Below are 23,400 nucleotides of genomic sequence, written 5' to 3' on the forward strand. Positions count from 1 at the left end.
CTGCCGGGCTCCGATTGCGGCTCCAGCCTGCCGCCCCTCCCCGGCGGGGCCCGGTTCCGCTTCCTGCGGAAGCACTGGCCGCGCCCCCGGGGGCCCAGCGCGGCGGCGGGGCTCGGCGCAGCCCGGCGGCGCCTGGGCAGGCGGGGCGGTGCGGTGCCCCCCGCGCCGCCGAGGCGATGGCGGACGAGGCGCAGGGTAAGAGCCGGGCGGCGGGGAGCGGCCCGCGGGGCCGGGGCCGCCGAGCGGCGGTGCTGAGGCCACGTCCCCGGGGCAGGCGCCTGGAGCGAGGCGGCGGTGGATCACTTCGCGAGGTCGCAGCGCATCGGAGCGAGAGACGGGGCGGCCGTCGGGTGGTTCCACGCCGCGAACAGCAAGGCCCGAGCCGGGGAGGCCGCGCGAAGTAAGTGGGATCCGCGGCCGCCGTCCAGAGCCGCCGGGGACGGGGCCCGGCCGCCTGCGAACCGCCGGGCCGGCACCCTTCGGCCGGGCGAACGGAGCGGCTGCCGGCGCCCAGGCCGGCGGGGCCTCGCTCGGGTCAGGCCGGGCGTCAGCCGAGGCCTCGGGTCCCAGCCGGCAGGCCGGCCCTGCGGCCGGGGGAGCCCCGCGGCCGGCTCGCGTTGGCGCCGCGCTCCGGTCTCGGCGGGTCTCCCTTCCCCCTGCCGCCGCCGCTTGGGCCCGGGGAGGCGGCCGGGCCCTGGCGTGCGGTTCGGCGGGGCGGCACGCCGGGCTGGCTGAGCCCCGGGCGGGACCCGGCCCGGCCTCCCGACCCGTCGGGGGTTCCCAGGCACTTCTGGCCGTGGGTCGTCTCCTAGGGCCTGCGGGTGGCCCGAGGCCCGGTGGTGCTGTGACACCGCGTGGCGTGTCCCGCGTTTTACAGGGCAGCCCTGCTGCCTGCTCTCCGCCCGCCCGCTGAAGGTGACTGAAGTGCGGCAGCTATTTGCGAGCGCTTTATTTCAACGAATCTTACTCTAACTTACGTGACTGTTGGGGAAAGACGTGATTTATTTATGTGCTTTTGTATGCAATCTGCTTTCTCTTGACTGAGTAACTATCTTTGCTATTATTTTTCTAGTCTGAGGCGCAGTATGTGTTGAATTCTCTGCAAAGCTGGTATCTCCACACAGACTCTCGGATGCCTCTCATGTCTTCAGGAGCTTGTGGCGTCCCTAAGATTCCCACTCACTCTTGTGTTTTTCCTGCCGTTTCTGCCATTTTCCTGGCAGGTTTTGCTGGCTGACTGACTTTTTCTTGACGTTTTGGCTGAGGTGGGTCGGTCAGGCTTGAGAGTGAGACAAAGGGAGTACTCGGTCACTGCCAGTGTTAAAATCTTCTCTCTGGAACCCTGTTTTAGGAAGAAAAGGTCTGAAATTCAGCAAGAGTGGATTCAAGCTTTGGATATTCATTTTTGCTGTTCCTCAGGGAGGGAGGAAATGGGGTTACTTGGTCAAATGCATCTGCAAAAATCCGTTTTCACATGCCTCTGGATTTCTAAACAGTTTAGTGACTAAAGTACCTAGAGGAATAAGTCTCTGTTGCTTTGCAGATAGCAGCAGCTTACACGGGGTGATCTTTGTGCGCCCAGTCCAGTGCAGAAGTTCTAGACTTGCCCTGTAATTGTTACTCTTGAGCAGATACTGAAGCTGGGGGGGTTTGCTGCTGTTGGAGTGTTTGTTTGTTAAACCAACAGGTGATGTTCACATGATAGAAGCAGATGTTCTTCTTCGTGGTGCCAAGGGAGGAAGCAGAGACCCTATCATGGCTCATCCACCAGAAACAGACAGTGACAACACGCTGCAGGAATGGCTACAAGAGATTGTCAACACCAATAAAGGCATCAAGTTGGATTTTAAGAGGTATTTTTATACGGCTTGCATTCTTGCTAATTAGCAGTAGCGCTAGCTGTTTTTCGGCATCAGCAGACCACACACTTTCTTACCGTGCAATTTAGTGTATCACATTCCTTGCTGACCAGAAAATGAGGAAACATGATCAGCATTGCTAAATGCATTGCAAGAATAAAAGCTTTAGAGGTGTTTTGAACTGAAAATCATGATTTCGTATTCTGTGAATTAGTTACCAAGTTGCTATTGAGCAACATTTTTTGCAGAGCAAAGGGAAAACAGAAATGATAGCATCTATCCAGAAAGATCTTTTCAGTTTTGTGCTTGCGCGGAGAAATTGGGAAAGAGAACCTTCTGACTGGGAAGTCAGACAGTGGCTCGCAGGCTGCAGATGGGGCTGAGGCCCCTGGGTCTTTCTGCCTGGTAGCACATGGGTCTCTCCCGCTGTCCTCCAGCTTTCTTGGTTTCATTCTCCACTGTGGAAGGGGAACGAAAGTGTCTCTCAAGGAGCTTGTGAAAAGCTCGCAAGTATGCTGTAGAAGTGGAAAAAAATGCTAGATAGTTGTAAAATAGGATTTGTACCTGTGGCTCTGTTCAATGCAGTCAGTTTTCATGTGAATGTTCAAGAAAACACAAACAATGTGGACACCCTAAATCCTTTTATTATTATAGAATCTGTAAGTGTCTGCCTAGACAGAGAAGGGAAAGGACAAGAAAATAGGTGTTTGTGTTTGTTTATTGGGTCAGGGTGGGGTTTTTTGTTGTGTTGTTGGGTTTTTTTAATTATTGTTTAAATTAATTCTAAAACATTCACGTCTTATTTTTCTGTAAAGAATTTTTAGCCAAGTGCCGTGATTTAAAATCTTTTAAAATACCCATTGTTGCATTATAGAAGCCTAATTACATAAAAGCATTTAAAAAAATACATGGATGCAGTGCAGATACAATCAAATGAGCGATACAGAATTCGGTGTTCTTTTGGACACTGTTTCTCTGGATACCATTGCTGAAGTTTTGAGGATTATTTCAATAGCACTTAAAAGTATATGCTTTTATATTTCTACCTTTCAGCTTGATTGACCACATAATCTTATTTCCTGCTGGCTTTATCCACAGGAATAAATGTATTCTGCAAAAGGTTTTCAGAGTCCCACTTGAGAAATGCCAGTCATTCAACACGGAGTCAGCAGTACATTTGAATTTTCCAAACACTGTGCAATAAAAAAGTGCTGCTGTTGTTTTTTTTTATTATTATTTCAAGAGATGCTGCTTTAGACATTTTTCTTTTTACATTAGCTTGTACTTTGTAGTAAAACGGAAGGCATTCCACTTTGACAATCCCTTGTGTGTGGGAAAATGTGAGCTGTTCTGGCCTTGGACTATGTTAGAGAAACTTAGGCCAACAGTGTTAACTCAAGCCGTCACTAGCTCTTCTTTAAGAACGTTTGAGCTAATAGTGACTGGAAGTTTTGACTGCAATTCCTGCCAGCCACTATGCAGCTTTCTGAACAATATGAAAGTTAAAATGTATGAAATGACTTCACAGGAAAAAGGACAGGCATTTCAGGGAACAGTTTTTGGCTTTAGAGCTAACCTAATACAGTATGTAGCTGCCATTCCCATTTTGAGCTGCGCATCCTGATATAATTCATCTGACGTCATCATGAGCTGGGCTAGGGAATAACTTGGTACAGAACTATTCCTACAAAACGCTGAGAACAGCTGTTTACCACTTCACGTCCCTGAACTCACACACTGCTGCTAAGGCAGGCATCAGAACTGGTGTAAGAGTCTGGAGGTAGGCAGCTAGGAATTGGGAAGATAGGGCAGCAGGTACCCATCTGCGTTGCTGAAACAGGCATCTGTGCAGCATGTAGCTTGTAGTTTATATTCGTTATAAGCTGGAGCGGTTGTGATCCTCTCCTTGCTCTTCACAGTGCCTTTTCTTCCCCTTCGTCTCGCTGGTGCTGCTGTGACTCACAGAGGGACCAGTTTAGGATGTTGAACAGGGAAACTAATGCTGCAGAACAGCTTGAATAATTCTGTGTTGGCTGAGCATTGTATAAGGTCACTGCAAGATTTTGAGGAAAAGCTAGAAGATGGCATATTCAGAGGTTTTCACAACTCATAGGAGAAAACCCAGGTCCTTGCTGTTAGGAAATCACAACTCTGACCAATAATAATTGTAAATTCCTGATTGATATACAAAGTATTCATTCACTGTGAGAAAAAAATATGTATTTTCTTGGCATTCATTCCTTTTTTCCATTATTCCACATTTCCTTTCCTTCCACAATACTGCTGTTTTGGTAGGATAGTATGAATGTTATTGTTTGCTTTCCAGTTAACACTTTTTCTTTTGATTTGAGAGACAAATGAGAATATGTGACTTCAGATATTTAGTTAGATGCTTACAAGTGGTGCTGCATTGGTTGCTCAAGTGACAATACTTTCATGTTTAACAATTAGCTGTAGGATGAACGTCTGATGAGCAGGCTTCATGCTGACGCTACTATGCCACACTTTAAAGCTATGGGAACAGCTACTACGGGTGATAAAATGTTCAGATGGGTGCCCTTTCCCTCTATTCGTTGCTGAAAATGTTCAGTTTGGGGCTTTTTATTCTCCTAGTGTGGGTGCATCATCTTGGACAGATGCAAAGGTAACTTTCAGTCTGTTAACTGGATCTGAAATAGCAATAAAAGCCTTACCACTTAAAGTGCTGTTAAGGTTGGGACAGATTATTTTTACCCCTGTGGACAGTATATAAACTTCAGGGATATATCTAAGCAGAATAAATATATTTAAATTCATCACGGTATTTGTGGCTGTCAGCCCAGTGGTCTAATCTAAACAAAAATGTTAGAGCCTGCAGTGGCTTTCCTTCATTAAAATTGTTCGCAAGCGTTCAATAGCATCCAAGTCTTAACAGGTTGCAAGGTAGAGGAGCCCTCAGAGCCATGAAGCAGTTCATCTTGGGCAGCAGGGAGACAAGAGACAGTACTTTACTAGCAGCAAGAGTCACCTGATGGCAGAAAGGGTCCTCAGCATTTACTCTCTGGCTTACAGGGACAGTGTCATTAGCATATGCATCTATAGATGTGCTGTAAATTTCCTGTCCTTGGTCCAAGTGAGGTGTTTCATCTCACCCATGTATTATTGTTACAGTCTAGAAGCTGTACGGCCTTCCTTGGAACTTCTTAAACATGTGAAGCAGCATTTGAAACGACCTGTTTGGATCAATGCAGACATCCTACCAGGGCCTAACGGGAATGATGCTGTAGTGGATGCAAAAGAGTTCCTCAACGCTGTCACTTCATATTTCCCAGATGTAACCTTATCGCTGGGATGGACAACTGGCTGGCACCCAGACAAACACAATAAAGGTAAAGACAGAAAATTTAGTGTTTACACTGCAATAGTCTATTTTCTTCATTCCCTAATTGATTAAAAATAAGCTATATGCCATCTTCTCAGTTTGAAAACAGTCATAAATGAAAGAAGAATTATTTTCTTTGTTGATACATGTTTGATAATGTCTTACGTAGCAATTAGTTCAGTGTTTGAGTTGCAACAGAACTGTTTAAAAATCTGGTATTTTTGTTGAACTGTTTTGTTCTTCAACTCATTCTCACAAACTGAGGAATTCCAGGGTATAGGTGGCTTAAGCCCTGTTCCACATAGTCTTTTGCATAAATCCTAGGAGGACTGGTTTCTTAGTAGGTATTCTGGCATGTTTCCCAAAGAAAAATGGGTCAGCTGGAAATTTAAAACCCTATCAGTGTGTTTTTGCAGGAAAACACTGATTTTAACATTTCATTTCTGTGGAATAATGAATTTTTCTGCAATTAATTTTCCAACTGGCCATTATTTTAGGGTACTTTTCACAGGCTTCCTCTCATAATTCTCATAGCTGCTTTGTTAGGGTGTTTTACTCCAGGGCACATGCATTTGTGTGCAGTAGCATAGTCCCCATCAATATCGTCTGTTACCACAACAGCAGAATTATACACTGCTCCAATTGCTAATTGATCATTAGAAAGATTTAGCATTGTGTTGTGAGGATTTTGTTGTATGTTACGCAGCAATTTTACTGAATTGTATGGTACTTTCTGCAAGGTATTTTCAGTGCAGCAAACAGTTGCTGGAAATATGTAATGGAAATACTGTACTGAGTAGCCTTTTTTAATAAATGTAACCTTATCTCTATTCTAAATTGCAGTTCATAGTGATACTAATTAAGGGTATACCGTAAGACATGAGAAAACCAGCTTATTTGACTGGTTTCAACTGAAAGTTGCCATTTGCCCAGCAAGACCTTTTCTTTAAATTTTGGTGCTTTTTTAGTCTCTCCAGTCACTACATTGCATGAGTAATTGAGAAAAAAATTATCAGCTGTTGTTATTGAAATTAAGGTTTTCATAGCCTGTAGAAATAAAAGAACAATTAAATGCCATTTTAAATAGATCCAGTGCTTGTAAAAATCTCAATGGCATGAACCTCAAGCCTGTTAGATTATTTGATTGTAGCATTTTTAAGCACAAAACGTTTCATCTGCTTCATTTGTTTATAACTCCAGTCCTACTGGCTTAATTCAAATTTTTTTCTAAATTTTTCATAATCCTTTGTTTCTAACGGCTCACTGTCAAGTTAAAACTAGGCCGTCTTGAAGTCAGTGGCAGCAGTGTTTTTTAGAGACAGGACAAAGATACAATTTCCTGGACGTTAAAAGGTGTCACATTCTATAGCTGTATGTAAAATAACACTTTAGTTACCGGAATTGCGTATTTTCAAAAGAAGGTTATTTTTCCATGTTATTCTTTTGTCCTCCGGGACAAGGACATTTTTCATTTATAATCACGGTGATTTCATTTTAGAATTATGCGATTTTCACAAAATTCATATTTGCTCTTGTTTTGTCTTACAACCTAACCATTCTATAAACCATTGTGTCTTTAATTAGGTAGAGATTGTATTTGTGAAGAATTCTTCTTAACCGCATGGTCTTTACTGTAGGCTATGATTGGGTGATGGTGAAGGAAATGGCTCAGATATGCAGTACGCTTTCCCAGCCTGTAACTTTCCCTGTAAGAGCGGCATTAGTACGACAGTCAATATCTGAGCTGCGTTGGTTAATCCAGCAGTCAGATAGGTAAGTTTGAGGGCCTTTGCCTTCAGCTGTCTTGATAATAAAGGCATGTATTTGATTATATTAAATATAGCACGTTAATGTGGACATACCTATCCCAATTACGTTGAAAATATTTTTCTATTCATTTAACCTTTCAGCTCTTTAATTCTTTCAGTTCTTAAATTGTTTCCTCATATAAAATAGGTCCATATTAATTTCTTTAAAATAATAAAATTCAAAAAAGCCTCTTCCATTACCTGTAATAAGTAATTTTACACCTTGTGTAGGTTTGTAATCCAGTTCCACTATAAACCTTTCATAAGACCAATATAGTTAAATAGACTAGTTTGATGCTGCAATTTGGAATTAATTCAGTTCAAATACTTACATTTTATCTCTACTTTTTTTTTTTATTCATTATTTGTATTTTCTGTAGTAATGTCACTTAAAAACATCAGAGGTGATTTTTAGATTGGAAGTCAGTGAGTTTGCTGCAAAGCAAATTGATTTTGCTCAGGTACTTGAAATACATGCAGCGACTTCCAAACACTGACTTGTATTTTCTTTCAAAAATTCTCCATGCAAACCCATAACAATTTAATGTTTAAAATTATTTACATGTGATGGAATGAGAATAAATCTGGATGCATACATACTATCATTTACTCATCTTTTCCACCCACCCTGCCTACCTACACTTTAATAAAGTTGTTCCTTAAGCACCAACCAATGTCAAAGCCTAGGACAGAAAATTTAAGTAGGTCACCTGCCTGGAAGATTTCTAAGTAATGAGAAACAATAGCATAGACAAATAAAGTGCTGTTATTCTCACTTACAGTGCAGAATCAAGAGACAAGTTAGAATTAAACATTTTAAACTGGGAAATTAATTTAAAAATATTGTTATGTTAAGAATATGTCTTTGAAGTGTCCCATTCTCAGATAATATCCTCACTGGATACAGGCATTATTCCCACTGAAATATTAGGGTTTTCTCTTTTACCTCAGCATAAAATTCTCAGTTTTTCTTTAGTGGCCTGATCAGAGGACAGAAATTCCTGAGCCAGTTTTACAGACATACACGTAAATTAGGGTTTAGTTGTATTTTAGATTAATACAGTTTTAATTTAAAAAGGCAAAAATGAAGTATTTGTCATGTGGAGATTGTGGAGGGTAATGCTTTTAACTTTAAATGATACTTTGGAATTTTTCAGTGTTTTTTTTTAAATAAAGTCTGTGCGATTAATGAGAATAGTGTATGTGATACAGTACAGAAGATACATACAGCATTCGGTTAATCAGATGGCACCGGTATATATCAGGTGAAAAACCATGAATATGAGATTTCCTCATATTTTCTGTTCTGATGCTCTCTGCTTGTAACTCCTACTCTGTCAAACTTTAAATGCTTGTTTCTTTGCTGGATATCTGCCCAAGATTTTTTATTTTACTCTTTGCTAGATTTGGCACAAAAGTTCACACAAGGACCAGGCTACAGATAAATTGTTCTGGGTGGTGCAGGATTGTCCACCTGAAAAAAGTTTTGCAGTCCTCCTTAGGAATTTTCTTTGGAATTTCTAGCAAGTTTAGCTTTAGGAGCCAGAACTTGAAGTTTGACTGGAGCCAAATTATGTGACTTAATTCCGTAATAATGGGGGGGGGGGGGGGGGGAAGTGACACAGAAATAGACCTCTGCAAAGTGTAGTTTGCGTAATTAAAGACTATTAGTTATATTCTTCAGCAGGTATATCTGTACCAAGCATTCCGTGAGCCCTGGGTGCAAGCTAGGACGTGTTTGAGCATGCCTGTTTCTGAGGTAGCATTTTGATACAGCAATTGCTTTTCCCAGTAACTTGAAGTCACTGTGGTCACAAGATTGGAGAGACTCAGTGCTGTCAGTTGGAGCACAAATGCAGGGTGATGACTTGCCTGGATGTAGAGGGGTGAAGAAGGCAGGGACGTATAACATTGTTAATTCCCATAGTTCACAGATTGTGGTTGCTTAACTTTGAAATCTAAAGGAGATTAAGTTTTTGATATTTAATTACATTCCTAAAATTAAGACACCACAGTCCTGAATATTTTTAGGATCTTATTAGTGCAATGTCTTTCTGTCTTGCATTTTTCATTTTATGATAATAACATACTCTTTTTTTTCTCTTTTCTCTCTCCTTTTTTTTCTCCTCCTTTTGATATAGATACAGCCTCACTGTTTGGACAGGAAAGGAAGATGTGTATTCTGTAGAAGATTTGCTTTACATCCGAGAAAACTTTGATAAAAGTAGGGTTTATTATGACATTTTGGAGCCACAGAATTCTGAATTCAAAAAAGCCATAGGAGTAGAATTGTAAATACAAAGCAAGCAATGTCTGACCTTCTTGTTCAGAGAAATGCACTTCCCTTACCAAAAGGATTGTATAGAAAGCATCTGTGGTTTTTGGAGGAGTTACTGTGTAACACTTTATTGAAAGGCTTCTCAAACAAAAATGCAATGCCTTCTTAATAGTTCGTTACTCATATGTATGTTCCGTCTCCTTCGCCCACTAGGGTGTAGTAAAGGCTACTCACATTACCTAAATATTCTAGTAGGGGTTGGAACTAGATCATCTAATTTAAGGTCCCTTCCAACCCGAACCATTCTGTGATCCTGTGGTTCTTCCCTGCAAGCACATAAAGGGCAGAGCGGCCCCAGCTGATAGTTGCGGACCAAGGCAATTTGCTGCTTATTGCTTTTGTGTAGGCCAAGGTCTGTGGGACACTCAATGCCTAGTAAAGCCTGTTCTTGATTTTACAGGGGGGAAGAAGAGTCAGAACTGTGAGTATGGAACTAGGCAGGTCCCAAAGGGATTATTTTGTAGCTCTTCTTGGTACGCTCCATTTTTACTGCCATTGCAATTGATAATGTTCTTACTCCAAACAGAATATTCTGTTTGCTAGCTGTGAAGAGTGGGATCTGTGATGCTACAGGTTCCAGGGAGAAAGAATAGTTATTTTTACTGAATTAAAACTAATCGATTCCTCTGTAATGTGGCAACTGTGCATTCCGCCCATGGCTTGCCTCCATGCTTTCTGAGCCATCAGCAACATACTCCTTGGATTGTGAGAAGGCTGAGTTGGAGTTACAGTACAGTGTAACTCATATACTTAATGAGAAAACTATATATGATACAGTACAGAACATACATTCCGATGTCATCACTGCAAGCTGGAGTTACAGCTGCACTGTGGGAGGTACTGGGGCAAGCAGAAGCCCTAGAATGAAGAATAATCCTGTCCTCTACATAGAGCACAAAGATGGATTACAGTGAAGTGCACACAGCGTCGTAAGACCTGTAGTGTTTTGTAAGAGAGAAGTGCTGGTGGTTCTTTCAAGACCTTGAAACTAAGTTTTAAGTATAACAGGAGTTATGTAAAATATTCTGTTGCAGGCTTTCTGGAAGCCAGAGGCTCCAAGAATGAAATAGCTGCACAGTGATTAGTGCTTACAGCAAAAACAGTACATTTCTGTGATAGCACAGTTATTTTCTACATTCCTCTGGTTTATGTGTCTTTTTAACTCTCAGAATACAACTTCACAAGTTTTCAGAAGTTGAACTTCCCTCTGAGAAAAACTAAAACCATTGCAACCCTCCTTACACCTGCAGGATGTGTCTAACTTACTTCATTTTAAGCTTTTTTTGCCTCGTTTGCTTCTGCATCCCTTAACACATACACTGAAATCTGTGCAGACTGAGACACAAGCTATGTGTTGTTGCCTTCTGCCAAGCATTACAGGCTGTTTTTTGCAATGACAGGAGATTCTGATTTCTAAATGAAAGCTGATTCCATGAAGAGTCATTACCCTGTCATCTTCTTGCCCTCCTTTTCCTATTCCTTTCACATGTTTCCCACAGGAATTGTGTTAACTTTGGCGTTCTACACAATGCTGGACAGGCTGTTAGTACTAAAGTGTTAATTACAGCAATTTTTGGTTCTTACATCGCGTTAGTACAACTGTGATAGAAAAGTTATATTTATTCATTATAATTATATTATATTTATTAATCCTGAATCTTGAAATATGGTGATTTCATGCAGTCATTAAAATTCAAGCTTCCTGGTTACCTACAGCTCCTTTGCCAGATTTACCTATTAATTGTTTTACATTACTGAGGGGTAGAGCTTTCATCATTTTTGTTACTTACTAAGATATACTTGGATAAAATTAGGAAATATTTTTCCAAATAAGGAAGAAAACTGTATAGTTGTACTTGCAGTTGTTAAACAAAGTACTGAATTTAATTTACACAATCAGGCAGTGTGAATGGCAGCAACCACCAAGGTCAAATTTGGCAGCGTGATTCCTTTTAATTAATTGAGAGCAATTATTTATTTTTCAGTTCACTGTGACAACATGATCTGATCTGAACAGATGTAACTTCTCAATCCTTTATAGCATCCGTTTCTTTGAGCTTTGCGTGCATACTTTGCTATACCATGGGAGGAAGAGAGATTAACTGTTTCCTACCTGATCATAATAACTATGGAAAATATTTTAAATACTTGAGAGACCCTTTTCTAAGCCAGATCATTTTGACTAAAACAGGTTCAGGAGCTATGGCATGAGCAGGTGTGCTAGCAGCTCTGATCATGTGGTGTCCTTTCCTGGATGAAGACTGTTGCCCCTGACTCCCCTTCAGGGAGAACAGGATGTATGAATGACCAAAGCTTCAATTAAACCGGAGTTACAGACATTGTTTTGTCTCTGTAGTACATAAAATGGACTAGTAGGAAATGGTATAGCTCAGAGGTTTTTATTTTCTGGGGAATACCATTGAACAGGAAGCACTTAGGGGACATCAGGCAGCTTTTGGAATCAAATGCAACATAGCTGCATTATCCAGAATGACTTGGGCAGGTGTCTCATAACAGAATTTCCTTTTGAGGGCCATAAAGGAAATAGCTTGATGACACATAGCTGTAGCCGTGTTCATTTATTGCATGAAAGGTGCCATTAAAGAGCATTGAGTTTTTTCTTACTGCACACTTTACTAGTTCTAGGCTTAGTCTGGGGTTTTTTTCAAAGTATTGCTGGTTATTGAGAAGCAGCAATACTTTCTAGCCATACATTTATTTCTAATAGATCTAAAGACAAGTATCATGTTGTCCTTTCATTCCACAGTTCATATAGACGTTTAGGATTAGGATGGACTACTTTTTTCACCTCCTTCTTGCAGGCAGTTAGATTTATTGATTAAAGGGACTTTGTCTTTCAGTTCGTTGGCTAGGAGGCCTTTTTGCATCCACACTGACAAACTTTTCTGTTCTTTAGAAACCTTTTCCCCCACTTAGAAATTCCAACCTGAAGTATTAAGATTTGTTAAAACTGGTTAAACTATTACATAAAAACCATCAGCAATAGCCAGAAGTATTTTTAAGGGTGCAGACAGTATGGAAGAAATACCACATATGAGTAATATGCGTGGATGTGAGTAGACAGGGATATTGAGGTAAAAGAAGACGTGATCTGGATTAACAGAAAAATCAGTTAAGGTAACAAGATATGTAAAACTAGATTAAACAAAAGACTAGAAAGGAATTCCATGAAGCATTCTTGCAGTGACAGAAGATTTTGACTGTATGGTGAATTTGATTATTCTGTATGGATTATCCTATATGCCTGAATTTCTGTCTATATTTTTTACCCGTGGATCTCTTCCCGGTGGAGTTGTTCATGCCAGTCTGGTCTGAGTTGCACATAAATAAAATCAATTTGAATTTGTTTCTCTGTTTTCATGTCAGTGTTCATACAAATGCTGTCCTAAAATAAGGTGTGTTAGCTGGTGGGGCTGGCAATAAGATAATAAAGGTGAGATAAAAGCCAGTTAGTTACTCTGTTGGAAGCAGATCTGTGGCATGTTGATGTTACTCTAGCTGCTTCTGTCTGGGTGGGTTTTTTCACTTTCTGGCAGGGATCGATTCCTTGTACTGAACTGTGGAATGGAATCATTTTCTCTGTCAGTGTTGCTTCATGTTTGTTGAAATCTTTCAGACAGTTTTTTGGACTTAATTGTCCTTGTTACGTGAAAAATCTTTAGTGGAATTAGGTATTTTTTGTGATGTCCAGGTGAGTTAATCGATTAATAAAACATCTCTTAATTTACTGCAGGTGGTGTTCAAGCTTTGTATTTTTCTGTGAATTTGATGGAACTTACTAAATAGATAAAATAATGTTACAGTAGAGAATTGACATCATTAGTCCTGCATAATTACTCAGTAATCCTGCAGTAACATGTATACTGATGGAAGCAAAACAGCCCCTGATTTTCTGAGGTTTGTATTGTTTAAATGTGCTGTGGAATTGAAGAAAGTGCCCCCAGAGACACATTTTTTAAAAGCGATTCTTCGCATCTCCGTCACCAGCATTCATTTGAAGAATTACTCAGTTTTGGCCTACTCTGCAAAAAAAACCCAGAGTATTTTTCTTCTATTAAAACCTTCAGATTAAAGCTTTTTATGTTTTACTTACCAGCCAGCTGTCTGTGATTGGGCCGTTTGCTAATGTTACTACAGACTTTGCGCTGTTAAACCCTGTTAGATGTTTGAGCACTGTAAGGCTTTCACTTGTGATTTTTATTGTGCTTTGTTTGGATACTGAAGAATTTTGATTGCAGCACCTGGCATGTGCTGTCTTTTCTGCAGCAGCCCCAGGAAGCCGTGTTTGAACCTTCCATGTCCCCTTGTGCAGGGGCAGGTTTACATAAAGCTCCGCTCCTGCAGCCCACCGTCAGGCTTTTGTGTTACTGGTGATTAAAAAGACACAGCTAGGGAATTACACAGAAAGTCTTGATAACTCATTTAATAGTTCGGTGATGAAATGGCCTTGTCCTTCCTATTCTTTAATAAAAACCAGAAATTACAGTGGTGGGAAATTAAAAATGTTTGGACTGGTTTGGGGTTTTATTGTTTTTTAAAGGTTAAGGAAAACCTATTATATTATTATGAACGGCATCCTGCATTGTATCCAAGAGTCAGGGGAGCTTTCCCATGGATTTCAATGTTCTAAAATTTCTTTTGCATGACTTCAGATTTCTTTCAAATTTCAGAGAGTTTTTCTTTTAATAAGGATAAAACTACTAATAAAAGAGTTTAGGAAGTGTTTGGATAATTTTTTAAGGAAACAATTTTTCCATAAGTTTTCTGTTAATTAGAAACCATTTTCTACCATGAAACGATTCCATGTCTTGAAATCTTAATTGAAAAACAGTTTTTTGTTGTGGTGTTTTGATGCTCACAGACATTTATTATTTAGTTGGTCTTTTTTGTTGTTGTTGCCAGAGTATCTGTTTGCCTTGCAGTGTGATTCCCTGATGCATAGGCTTATCTTCTGTGTATTGGCTTCATATATTTTCTGTCAGTTTTACTAAGATTTTTATCTATCAATGTTACGCTAACCTATATGGAAAAATACGGGTTGCTAGACAACATCCACACCGGCTGCTGGATTAGTCTTTGGTTCTTGGCCTCTTTTTCTAGGGCTTTGCTAGATGAGTTTTGGCATATGTCTTCTCAGTGAAGTAAGATCTAACTACCTTCTAGCTACAATTACTTCTGATACGTCTTTACTGCAAATCACTGTAACTGTTCTATTCTCACCCTTTTAGTAGCATGGCTGAAAAACGTAGCCACTCCACGCTGTAGTCACTCCGAGTTGCACTGGGGCATTCGGCATAGGTGTTCCCTCGTGCAGGAGCAGTAATTTTCTGGCAGGTCAGTGCAATAAGCAGCTGAGGATAGCATCTTAGACTGCCACAGCAGAGCTAATTCATTAAAACCCATAATAATATAAAGCATTACTTTTTTACTGTGCTTCCAGTAAAATTCAAAGAATCGTACTCTATCATCTTCTGAATTTTGAACATCTAAATTTTTGCAGCAATCGTATGTTGCTGTTTAATATCCTTATACTTCATCTTGGTTCCCGTGAATTTTACAGTGATGCTTTTGTCATTATAGCTGTTGTTCTCACTGCCTAATTGTGATTCCTTTCATTGCTGTAGCAGAAAAAAAATTGCATGTGTGAATTCATAATCTCAATGGGCATCTGCCCAAGCAGAATTAAAATGTGTTTTTAAAAGGTGTTCTCATTATTGTGCTTTTAAATTGCATGTACAGGTGAAGTTTATGTTTTAAAATGGACTAGCTTTTGAGAGAGAAGGCTGTAACTCATGCCATCTGTGTCAGTTTGTGAAAATGTTCAGAATTGCTAGCTGATGCCTTCAGGGAAAAAATACAGGAATTAATTACAGTTGATGAGCATGCATCTGCATTTCAGAAAATTGAGAATAAACTGGACTGTGTATAATCCTAAGAAAAATACCTCACTGTTCAGTTTAAGATCTTGGTATGTTTTGTAAAAGGCTGAACATAAATTAACTTTTTTCTGCTTGGGACAAACCCGATGAATTAACATTGTATCTACAGCGTGGTGCTTGCACAAGCAATGCCGTATTTGTGATTAAATTTAAAATAGTTCGTTCAGGCTGCTACATGACACATAGTACCACAGAGGATTCACATGGATGCAGAAGGAGTTTTAAGTAATTATTCTGTAATTCCTATAATTTGGTTATTACAAACTTTCATCTTTGTTCTGCTTTAACATTCTGTTTGCAAGGAATTTTAAGTAAAGAATTTGTACAAAGTAACTTAACTTGCCTCTATCACCAGAGTGCCTTGGTCCCTCATGGAAGTCCTTGGGTTCTGTTGCCCATTCTGCAAAAAGCAGCAGCTTATATTTTAATTGTATGAAACGCCACAGCCAGGGATGTTCCTGTGAGGTCTGTGCTTGCTTTCAGCCAGCCACATGCGTCACTGGCAAAGGAGACGCCTGCCCAGGTAACGGGTGTCCTTCTGTGAAGAACAGGGATTTTGCATATGTATGTATTTTAAAATTAGGTTAACTTGTGTAAAGGAGCGTAAGACCTATTGTCTTTTAAAAAGCGTTAGTAGCTGGGTATTTTATCAGAACAATTCATCACAAAAATTGGAATTTTATCCCTTTCGCTGTGGAAAAAAAAAACCCAACAAACCACCCTGAGTTTTCTTTAGATGTATCCTTGACCAAACATCATTTGGTTTGCGGTACCTTGAAGGTATTGCTGTGCCAGTAATACTTGAAGGTGAAAGTGTGTGGCTGGGAGATACCGTTAAATATTTTACAACAGGCATTCCTCAAATTCTGGATTTGGACATGAATTTAAGGAAAAAAGCATGTTCTTTTATGAATACAGTATGCATGCTTTTAGTAGGATGGCTGTTTGTGGCTGATGTTAGCCTTTCTGTAACAAGCTATGTGCCTGTTACACGAACAAAAGAGCAAACTAATGGAATAATGATTTACTAATGTAATAATCAATTTATATATAAATACTTGATATTAACTGGAAAATTAATTAGTTGCATTGTGTAACAGGCGCAGAAAGATGAAGGTGAGAATTGAGAAGAAAAGATTAACTTAATGATTGGTTTATTTTAGTGTTTTTCTTGTGTAATTGCATTGAGTTATGGCAATGTTCTTATGGAGCATTGTATAACGTATATTATACATACTTATATACTGCATATCTGTAAAAGACAAAAGTCAAAAAAAAGCAACTTTAAATGCCTTTCTCCTCAAAGCAAAAAGAAAAAGTGCAGGGAGGGCTTTTTTGAAATGTACGTTCAACACCATGCCTTAAACACAACCTTGAAAACTTTTTTTACAGTGTTCCTGCGTAGTGGGTTTCCGTTTTAAAATTTCTTGAACGAAAATACGATGTTTTTTAATGATCACTGTTTTTAGAGGCCACTAGTTGTCAAGAAGTCAGTTTCATTGTATTGTTTCACAGCGTTTTGCAGAGAAAATGAAAAGTAAAAACAAAAAAGTCTTTCACCTCTCTAAATTTACCACGTAGATTTGAAATTAGTAATCTCACAGGAAGTGAAATATAGCTTTACTGAAAGCCGTAACTTATGTTGACAGGAATGCCTGGTGCCAGAAATGTCACTGTCATTTTATATAGCTTGAATGTTTAAGGATTTGATGCCATTGGTCTCTTTCTGTACGTTGGAGTGGATGAGCTTAACTGAATTGTTCACTGTAAGGTCTGAGAACTAGTGCAGGTGGTTCTCTTTGGATGGGAAGCCACAGCTCTTACAACTAGCAAGGAAGATGTTTCAGCTCGTGGTGTTTTCTTTATCAAGATGCACAAAGAACACCTGAAAGGTATTTTGTTGTTTCTAAGCTTTCATGTTTCAGGGGAAAACTTAACATTAGAAATTCTGGTCTTGCTTCCCATTCTTTGCCTAGTGGACGCCTTATGGATGACAAAGATGACAAGGATTAAGACTTGAAAACGGCAGAAGTGTGTCTCCACTGAAGTAGAACCACAGTAAACTACTGACAGACAGACAGAGCCTCTCTCACACAATGCTTTGTACAAATGTAGCTATGTTGGATTAAACCTAATTAACACTTCCAGTTTTTCTGTATAGAGGCAGCCTGAGAAATGCTTAAGAGCAAGTACCTTTGGTAGTGACTCAGCATCTCCTAAGTGGTGAACAAAGGATGTGTCTATTTCCATATTCCCTGAAGAGGGAAAAAGATAACTTTTATTTATGCATTGTAACAACATACACAGAACAAAACTGAGTTGGTTTTCCTTTGAAGGTTCCTTGTATCATTGATGCAACAATAAATACTAACTTTCACACTACTTCTGCATCAAAATTAAGCACAAAATACTGGCAATACTACAGAAGGACTTCAGTTCTCAAGACATTTGCCATTTTCCTCCATTGACTGAGCATTTTATAAAAAAACTTTCAGTTGAGGGAGCAGTAATCTCACATACATAAATAATTTAAAAATCAATACAGCAGAAATTGGGCTTTATACCTTCAGCAAAGATACCAGTTAGAACATCTCATCTGTTAGGTTTTTTCCTAAAAAAAGAATTTGTATTTTTTTAATGTACTTTTTAGCTTCAAATATTTAACTTCATGGTGATACGAACAGACTACAGACATTTCCATTTATATCATAAAAATAATTTGAAAAGTATACTGTGTCTGTATGTGGTGTTTGTAGGGACCAGTTTCTACCCAGTTAATAATTTAATATTGATATGTTTTCGTACATAGTTCCTCTGCCATAGAAAGATTTCCACGTAATCCTTGTTTCTACCTGGTATATGCAGATGCTGATGTGGCAACGTCTCCTGAAGAGGCAGAACCTGAATGGAACCAAATATTCCCATCACCTTCCCTATGTTTCCATTGGTATTTAATAGCTCTTGTACGCAACTTCATTTTGGAACTTGCCCGTTTTTGCATGCTTAATGTGTACACTCAGGTAGCTGTTTGTTTGTTTTAGCACAGTGAACAGTTCTTGTTTGTGTATGTGCAGAAACTAGAGTGTGCCAGCCAATCCATAAATTACCAAGAGCCTTTCAGTGGAGGAATAATCCATCTCTAAAAAAACCAATGCGTTTGTGACTGGTACTGATTGGTCTTGAGGGGTGAAGAAACTAAACAAGTGTGACAATCATACCCGAGTAGGTCAAATGTGATAATGTGGCGCAGCTCACTGCAGGCCTTCCCAGCTGCCTCCAGAGTGCTACACATCCCAAGGTGGCAGAGCTGGGGCTGGAGGAGGACAAAGGACACCACAGATTTCAAGACCCGTATTTTGTGGAGAATTAGTTTTGACAACTGCAATACAGATTTGCATCTTTGTTTATCCCAGCTCCCTCTGAGCACTTGGCCAGAGAATCAGTGGTAAGATCATCTGCCTCCTGGCAATTGTCACCAGGGATTTTGTTGCAAAATTGATTTAAGATTTATATTTGTAGTTTCAGATCAGCACTTGATAGGCAACTCTTGTGCAGAGATACAAACCATACTCCTTTACTTTCCAGTGTCAAATGTGCCCTTCTTTGAAATACGCATTTTACGAACTTATGGGTATTTTTATATTTTTACTTAAATAAAACCTGGGCTATCCTTCTGGCTAGTTTGGGTCAGCTGTCCTGGCTCTGCTCCCTCCCAACTTCTTGTGCACCTGCCCCCTGGCAGAGCATAGGAAACTTGAAAACTCCTTGATTTAGAGTAACCACTACTTAGCAACAACTAGAACATCAGCGTGTTGTCAACATTATTCTCATACTAGATCCAAAACACAGCACTGTGTCAGCCACTGAGAAAAAAATTAACTCTATCCCAGCCAAAACCCAAGACAAATTGTCTTACACTAAGGGCAAAGCTAAGTAACATTAAGATTTTTTGTTAGGCAACGTCAGACTGGGTGAACTTTGACTGAAGCTGCAAGAAGGCAGATAGTATCCACTTGTGTATCTTCAGAATAAAAATATTTCATTTTGGTGTACAGAAAATCACATTATACAGACACAATTTCAATACAATTAATTTCTGTGAATTATGACAAAACAGAACACATCCAGTATTTCTCAATCTTTAGAAGACAAGTTATAAAATGCTAAATGCAATACCAGAAATTAAGCATCTGTGGAACACGCACAAAGACAAGGTAGATGTTTGGAATTGCAGAACACTGAAATAGGAAGGAAAAACAGATTTTAGAGATACTTAAAAATGCACAGTAGCTTGGAGGCAAAGGAGTATTCCTCATCTGTAAGAAATTCAGTTCTCTGCTTCAAATTAGGCAAAATGAAAACTTCCATCTCTCAGGTGAGTATCATAGCTGTTGGGTTTCTTTTTTTAAGAGTTGAGCAGGAGGACAGAACTCTTCCTTGCTCCCAAGCACGTGTGTGAAGCACCAGCACTGCTCAAGATAGCATCTACATGTGCCCCACCATCTGTATCCTTGTATGTCTTGAAAAGAAACCCCAGCCTGTGACTGGAGAAAGAGCTCCTGCATGATGTAGAGATATTTTATTTTTTTTAATTAAGTCTGGAACTACAGAAAGTAATGGGCCCTGGTTTAGATACAGCCTCTGCCTCCGCCCACCCTTCCTCTTTTTAAATTAGCAGATTCCAGCAATCCGATAGCTTGAGAAGCCCAAGTCAATTCATGTGCCTGACAGTGCCAGCAGGATTTGGTCTTCTACATGAGATCATTCTGGACTTTTTGCCGCTGTGCTGGCTTCTTGACTTGGCTCCCAGGCATCGTGTGCTGAACTTCAGCCCTCCGGTGCGCTGTGTATCAGACTGACTTCCAGTGGGCAGCAAGGCGTCGAAAGGCTCCCCGGTCTTTAGCTGGCATTCCCTAGGCATAGCTATGCATACAACACACCTCTACAACATGAATTTCATTGACTCTGTTATTGTCTGTTCATGTGCAGTAAAGCCATTGAAGCCAGAAGATGCTGCCTACGTACACCTGCCACTGTCCACCCCTCGTGCATGCTGGCTGTGTCTAGAATTTCTGCACATTGCACAACTTGGACAGAGCCAGATGTCCAGCATCACAGTCAAAATGTTTCAGGTTTCTAAGTTCCATGTGTACCACCTTCCCGGGTGCAGAAAGAGTAGGCATTTGGGAAAACCTAGGAGGGATAGTATTTCCAACCTAAAATGAGAATTGCAGTGCCTGAGACCCATTGTGGGTTCAGCCTGTCATGGGTAAGATTTCAATGCTGAAGCTGAAAACATTAAGAAAACAGTGTAATAAATATTCCTCAGTTTGCAGAAAGCAGCATCATTAGTTAAGTCTATCTCTTCATGTGGTCTCAAAGCTATTTAACTTGAGAGAGCTTTGTATCACCGCCCCGCTGTTTTGTGGTATGTATCATTACAATGAGGTACTGCAGTGAATATGCACATATCATAAAGATTTTGTAATCCTTTACTCCCTTGTTAAAAATTCACTAATTGCTTAATCTGCTCAGTCTGTAACGACTGCCTCCTTAGTAGCATTTTCATATTTTTGGTCTCCCCAGGGAAAGCAGGTGCTGCTGGTACTAAGTGTTTTTGTCCACAAGAAATCATGCCAGAAACCCTGTTTATGAAAGCAGTGTCTGGAATTGGGGGGTGAGGATTCACATTCAGTGGTGGGAGAAAACCTGGTCTTGTCTGAGCAATATGATCCAACAATACGGCTCCTGGACTCTCTCTTTCTAGAAAAGCTTGGTTTCTCCTGCTCAAAGTAAGAGGCGGCATGGTGTCCACTACTTCTCTAGAACTTGGTAACGAAGAGCGAGATGGAGAAAAAATCTTTTTCTTTTCTATCACTGACTTACTGTCTTCTGCAGCAGCAGGACTTAGACTGTTAGTTAACTGAGAATCAGAGCTGTAGTGATTTGCTCCTGAATTTCTTTTCCGGATAATACTACTGAGGTTTGAAATAAAGCTGGTTTGCGCTGAACTGACATCCCTACCCATAGGAATCCCACTGGAGTTATGTTTCCCTTCAACATAAGGAACCTGACAGTTTAGCTCATCATATGATAATTTCCTCGATCCAGTTTGATCGAAGGTTGTCAACAAATGAGCAGTGTCTTTTATGTCAATACTTTGGTGCCTGGTAATGAATCTCTTTGATAAGTCAAGGCCACTAATTTTAAAAGAGACCTCTTCTTCTGGAGTAATATCATGAAGTTCTTCTAAACAGGCAGTTTTATTCTGGTGGAACAGTGACGGAGAGCTCTTTATCCAAGGCTCAGACTGCAGCCGCTGCACTTGTGCCAGCTTGGACCCTACTTTTGTTGAGCTGGATTTTCTCATCAGTGAAACTGTCTGAGATGAGTTGTCCACACTTCGTAGATGATCCAGCTCTTTAAAGCTGAAAAGTGCTTTTTTAGTTTCATTTGAACTTGAAAGTGGGGAGGGAGATGTTTTCAGTTCTATTTCTGATGGGGAAGTGCAAGCAGTGGGGGAATGCCATTCCTCCAGGTCTGCAGGAGGCATGTTTAGGTACTGCTTTGTTTTCTGCCTTCCTGATGGGGACTTGTCCATCGTGATGATGATGACTTCTTTTCCTTGTGCCCTGCAGGCATTAAGAAGAACTTTCAGCGTCTCTTTGTCTTCAGAGTTTATTGCATACACAAGTGCAGAGCAATTGGAATGATCTTGCAGGCTTGGGTCAGCTCCACTTTTCAGTAGCAGAGATACCACTTCAGGGCCTGCTTTTTCCAAACAAGCATGCATCAAGGCTGTCTTTCCAGATTTGTCCTGTATGTTCGGATCAGCCTTGTTTTCTAGTAGGTATTTAACCATCTTTGCCTTGCTGGCACTCTGGGAGTCCAGGTGTTTTGTCCTACAAGCAATCATCAAAGGGGTTTCACCTCTGTCATTGCTCTCGTTGATGTAGGCGCCACCCTCGAGTAACAGTCTGGTGAGGCGAAGCCGGCTTTGATAGACTGCTCTTATCAGGGAATTTCCCTCTGCTGGCAACTCTGCCATTTCCATCATCGCACTTGTCTCACACCTTCCTAGTAGCTGGGAAGAACACCTGGTTTTCAGAGAAAGCAAAAAGGCCCTCCAGAAAAAACGAAATAGAGGATTTAACTGCACAAATTACTTCTATAAACACCTCTGTATTTTGTGAAAAGACTCTGAAGGGGAAGAAAAAAAAAAAAAAGAAAAAAGGTAGTCCCACCTAAGCTTCAAGAAACACATTAAAAACTTAAAATAATATCTGTATAAAATTATAACCTTCATAGATGCTTAAATCTTGGCTGTCAGTTCTGGTTTGTGTTTTTTTACTGTTCCCCCTTTCATCACACTTTGCCAAATAAGCTGCAAAAAAAAGTCTTAATTCTTCACATTCTAATGGCTTTATACTGACTGCACCCGAGCAGCTGTGGTAGTTGTACCACTCCTGATTTTCATCAGTGCAAGAAGCAAGAACTGAATGAATCCTTTTTTCATTAATGTGAGACAGTGTCACATTCACTTATTCTTTCTCATAAAATTACAATGCTAAACATCTAGAAATTAATGAGAAAAATAAAGTTCACCGGTCTTAAGGAAAGCAAGCATAGTAAAATATTTTTTATCTAAGAAGAAACTATTAAGTGGCTGGAAAACAAATAAAAAGCAATCGCATTTGTGGAAGTACACTACCTTCCTTATGTTGCTTTGAAAACATACTAGTTTGAGTGAAATAGTGTAAGTGAAGTGATGCACAGCTTGTCCCACTCATCATGGGGATCAGTCGACTGAGAGGGAGTCCTGTACCTGAGCAGACTGTATCAGCTCTAAAACAAAAGAAACATTTGACAGTATCAAAGAAAATCTGAAGTTTTCACTCAAAAAAATTAAGAGCTTAATGTGGTATAAATAACAAAAGGTCTTGTACAAATGTATACCTGCATCTAATACAATTAAATTACTTTTATTTATGTCTTTTATGTGCTTGCTTATGCATGCGTAGGGAAAATCTTTAAAAGAAAAAAATACCAATATTTAACAGTTGGCAGAGCAATG

At 40.1% G+C, this 23,400-nt stretch overlaps 2 protein-coding genes across 3 annotated transcripts; one reads left to right on the forward strand and one right to left on the reverse strand.

The window, feature by feature from the left end:
• Positions 1-64: 64 nt before the first annotated feature.
• FAM151B (family with sequence similarity 151 member B) lies at positions 65-13,119 on the forward strand. 2 transcript variants are annotated; one of them, XM_040580667.1, is made up of 7 exons: positions 65-195; positions 275-400; positions 1,688-1,853; positions 5,010-5,227; positions 6,858-6,993; positions 8,713-8,787; positions 9,170-9,253. In XM_040580667.1, exons 1-6 carry the CDS (start codon positions 177-179, stop codon positions 8,768-8,770), a joined length of 723 nt encoding a protein of 240 aa, XP_040436601.1. In that variant the 5' UTR covers positions 65-176; the 3' UTR covers positions 8,771-8,787; positions 9,170-9,253. The 2 variants fall into 2 exon arrangements, with proteins under 2 accessions (XP_040436601.1, XP_040436600.1); XM_040580666.1 differs by lacking the exon at positions 8,713-8,787 and having other exon boundaries at positions 69-195; positions 9,170-13,119.
• On the reverse strand, positions 9,284-23,164 carry ANKRD34B (ankyrin repeat domain 34B). Its single transcript, XM_040580665.1, has 2 exons — positions 18,545-23,164; positions 9,284-17,581 (listed from the first exon to the last, which is right to left on the reverse strand). Exon 1 carries the CDS (start codon positions 22,381-22,383, stop codon positions 20,830-20,832), a length of 1,554 nt encoding a protein of 517 aa, XP_040436599.1. The 5' UTR covers positions 22,384-23,164; the 3' UTR covers positions 9,284-17,581; positions 18,545-20,829.
• Between the last annotated feature and the right edge of the window lie 236 nt (positions 23,165-23,400).

The sequence above is a fragment of the Falco naumanni genome, chromosome Z, assembly GCF_017639655.2.
Source record: "Falco naumanni isolate bFalNau1 chromosome Z, bFalNau1.pat, whole genome shotgun sequence".
NCBI classification, from domain to species: Eukaryota; Metazoa; Chordata; class Aves; order Falconiformes; family Falconidae; genus Falco; species Falco naumanni.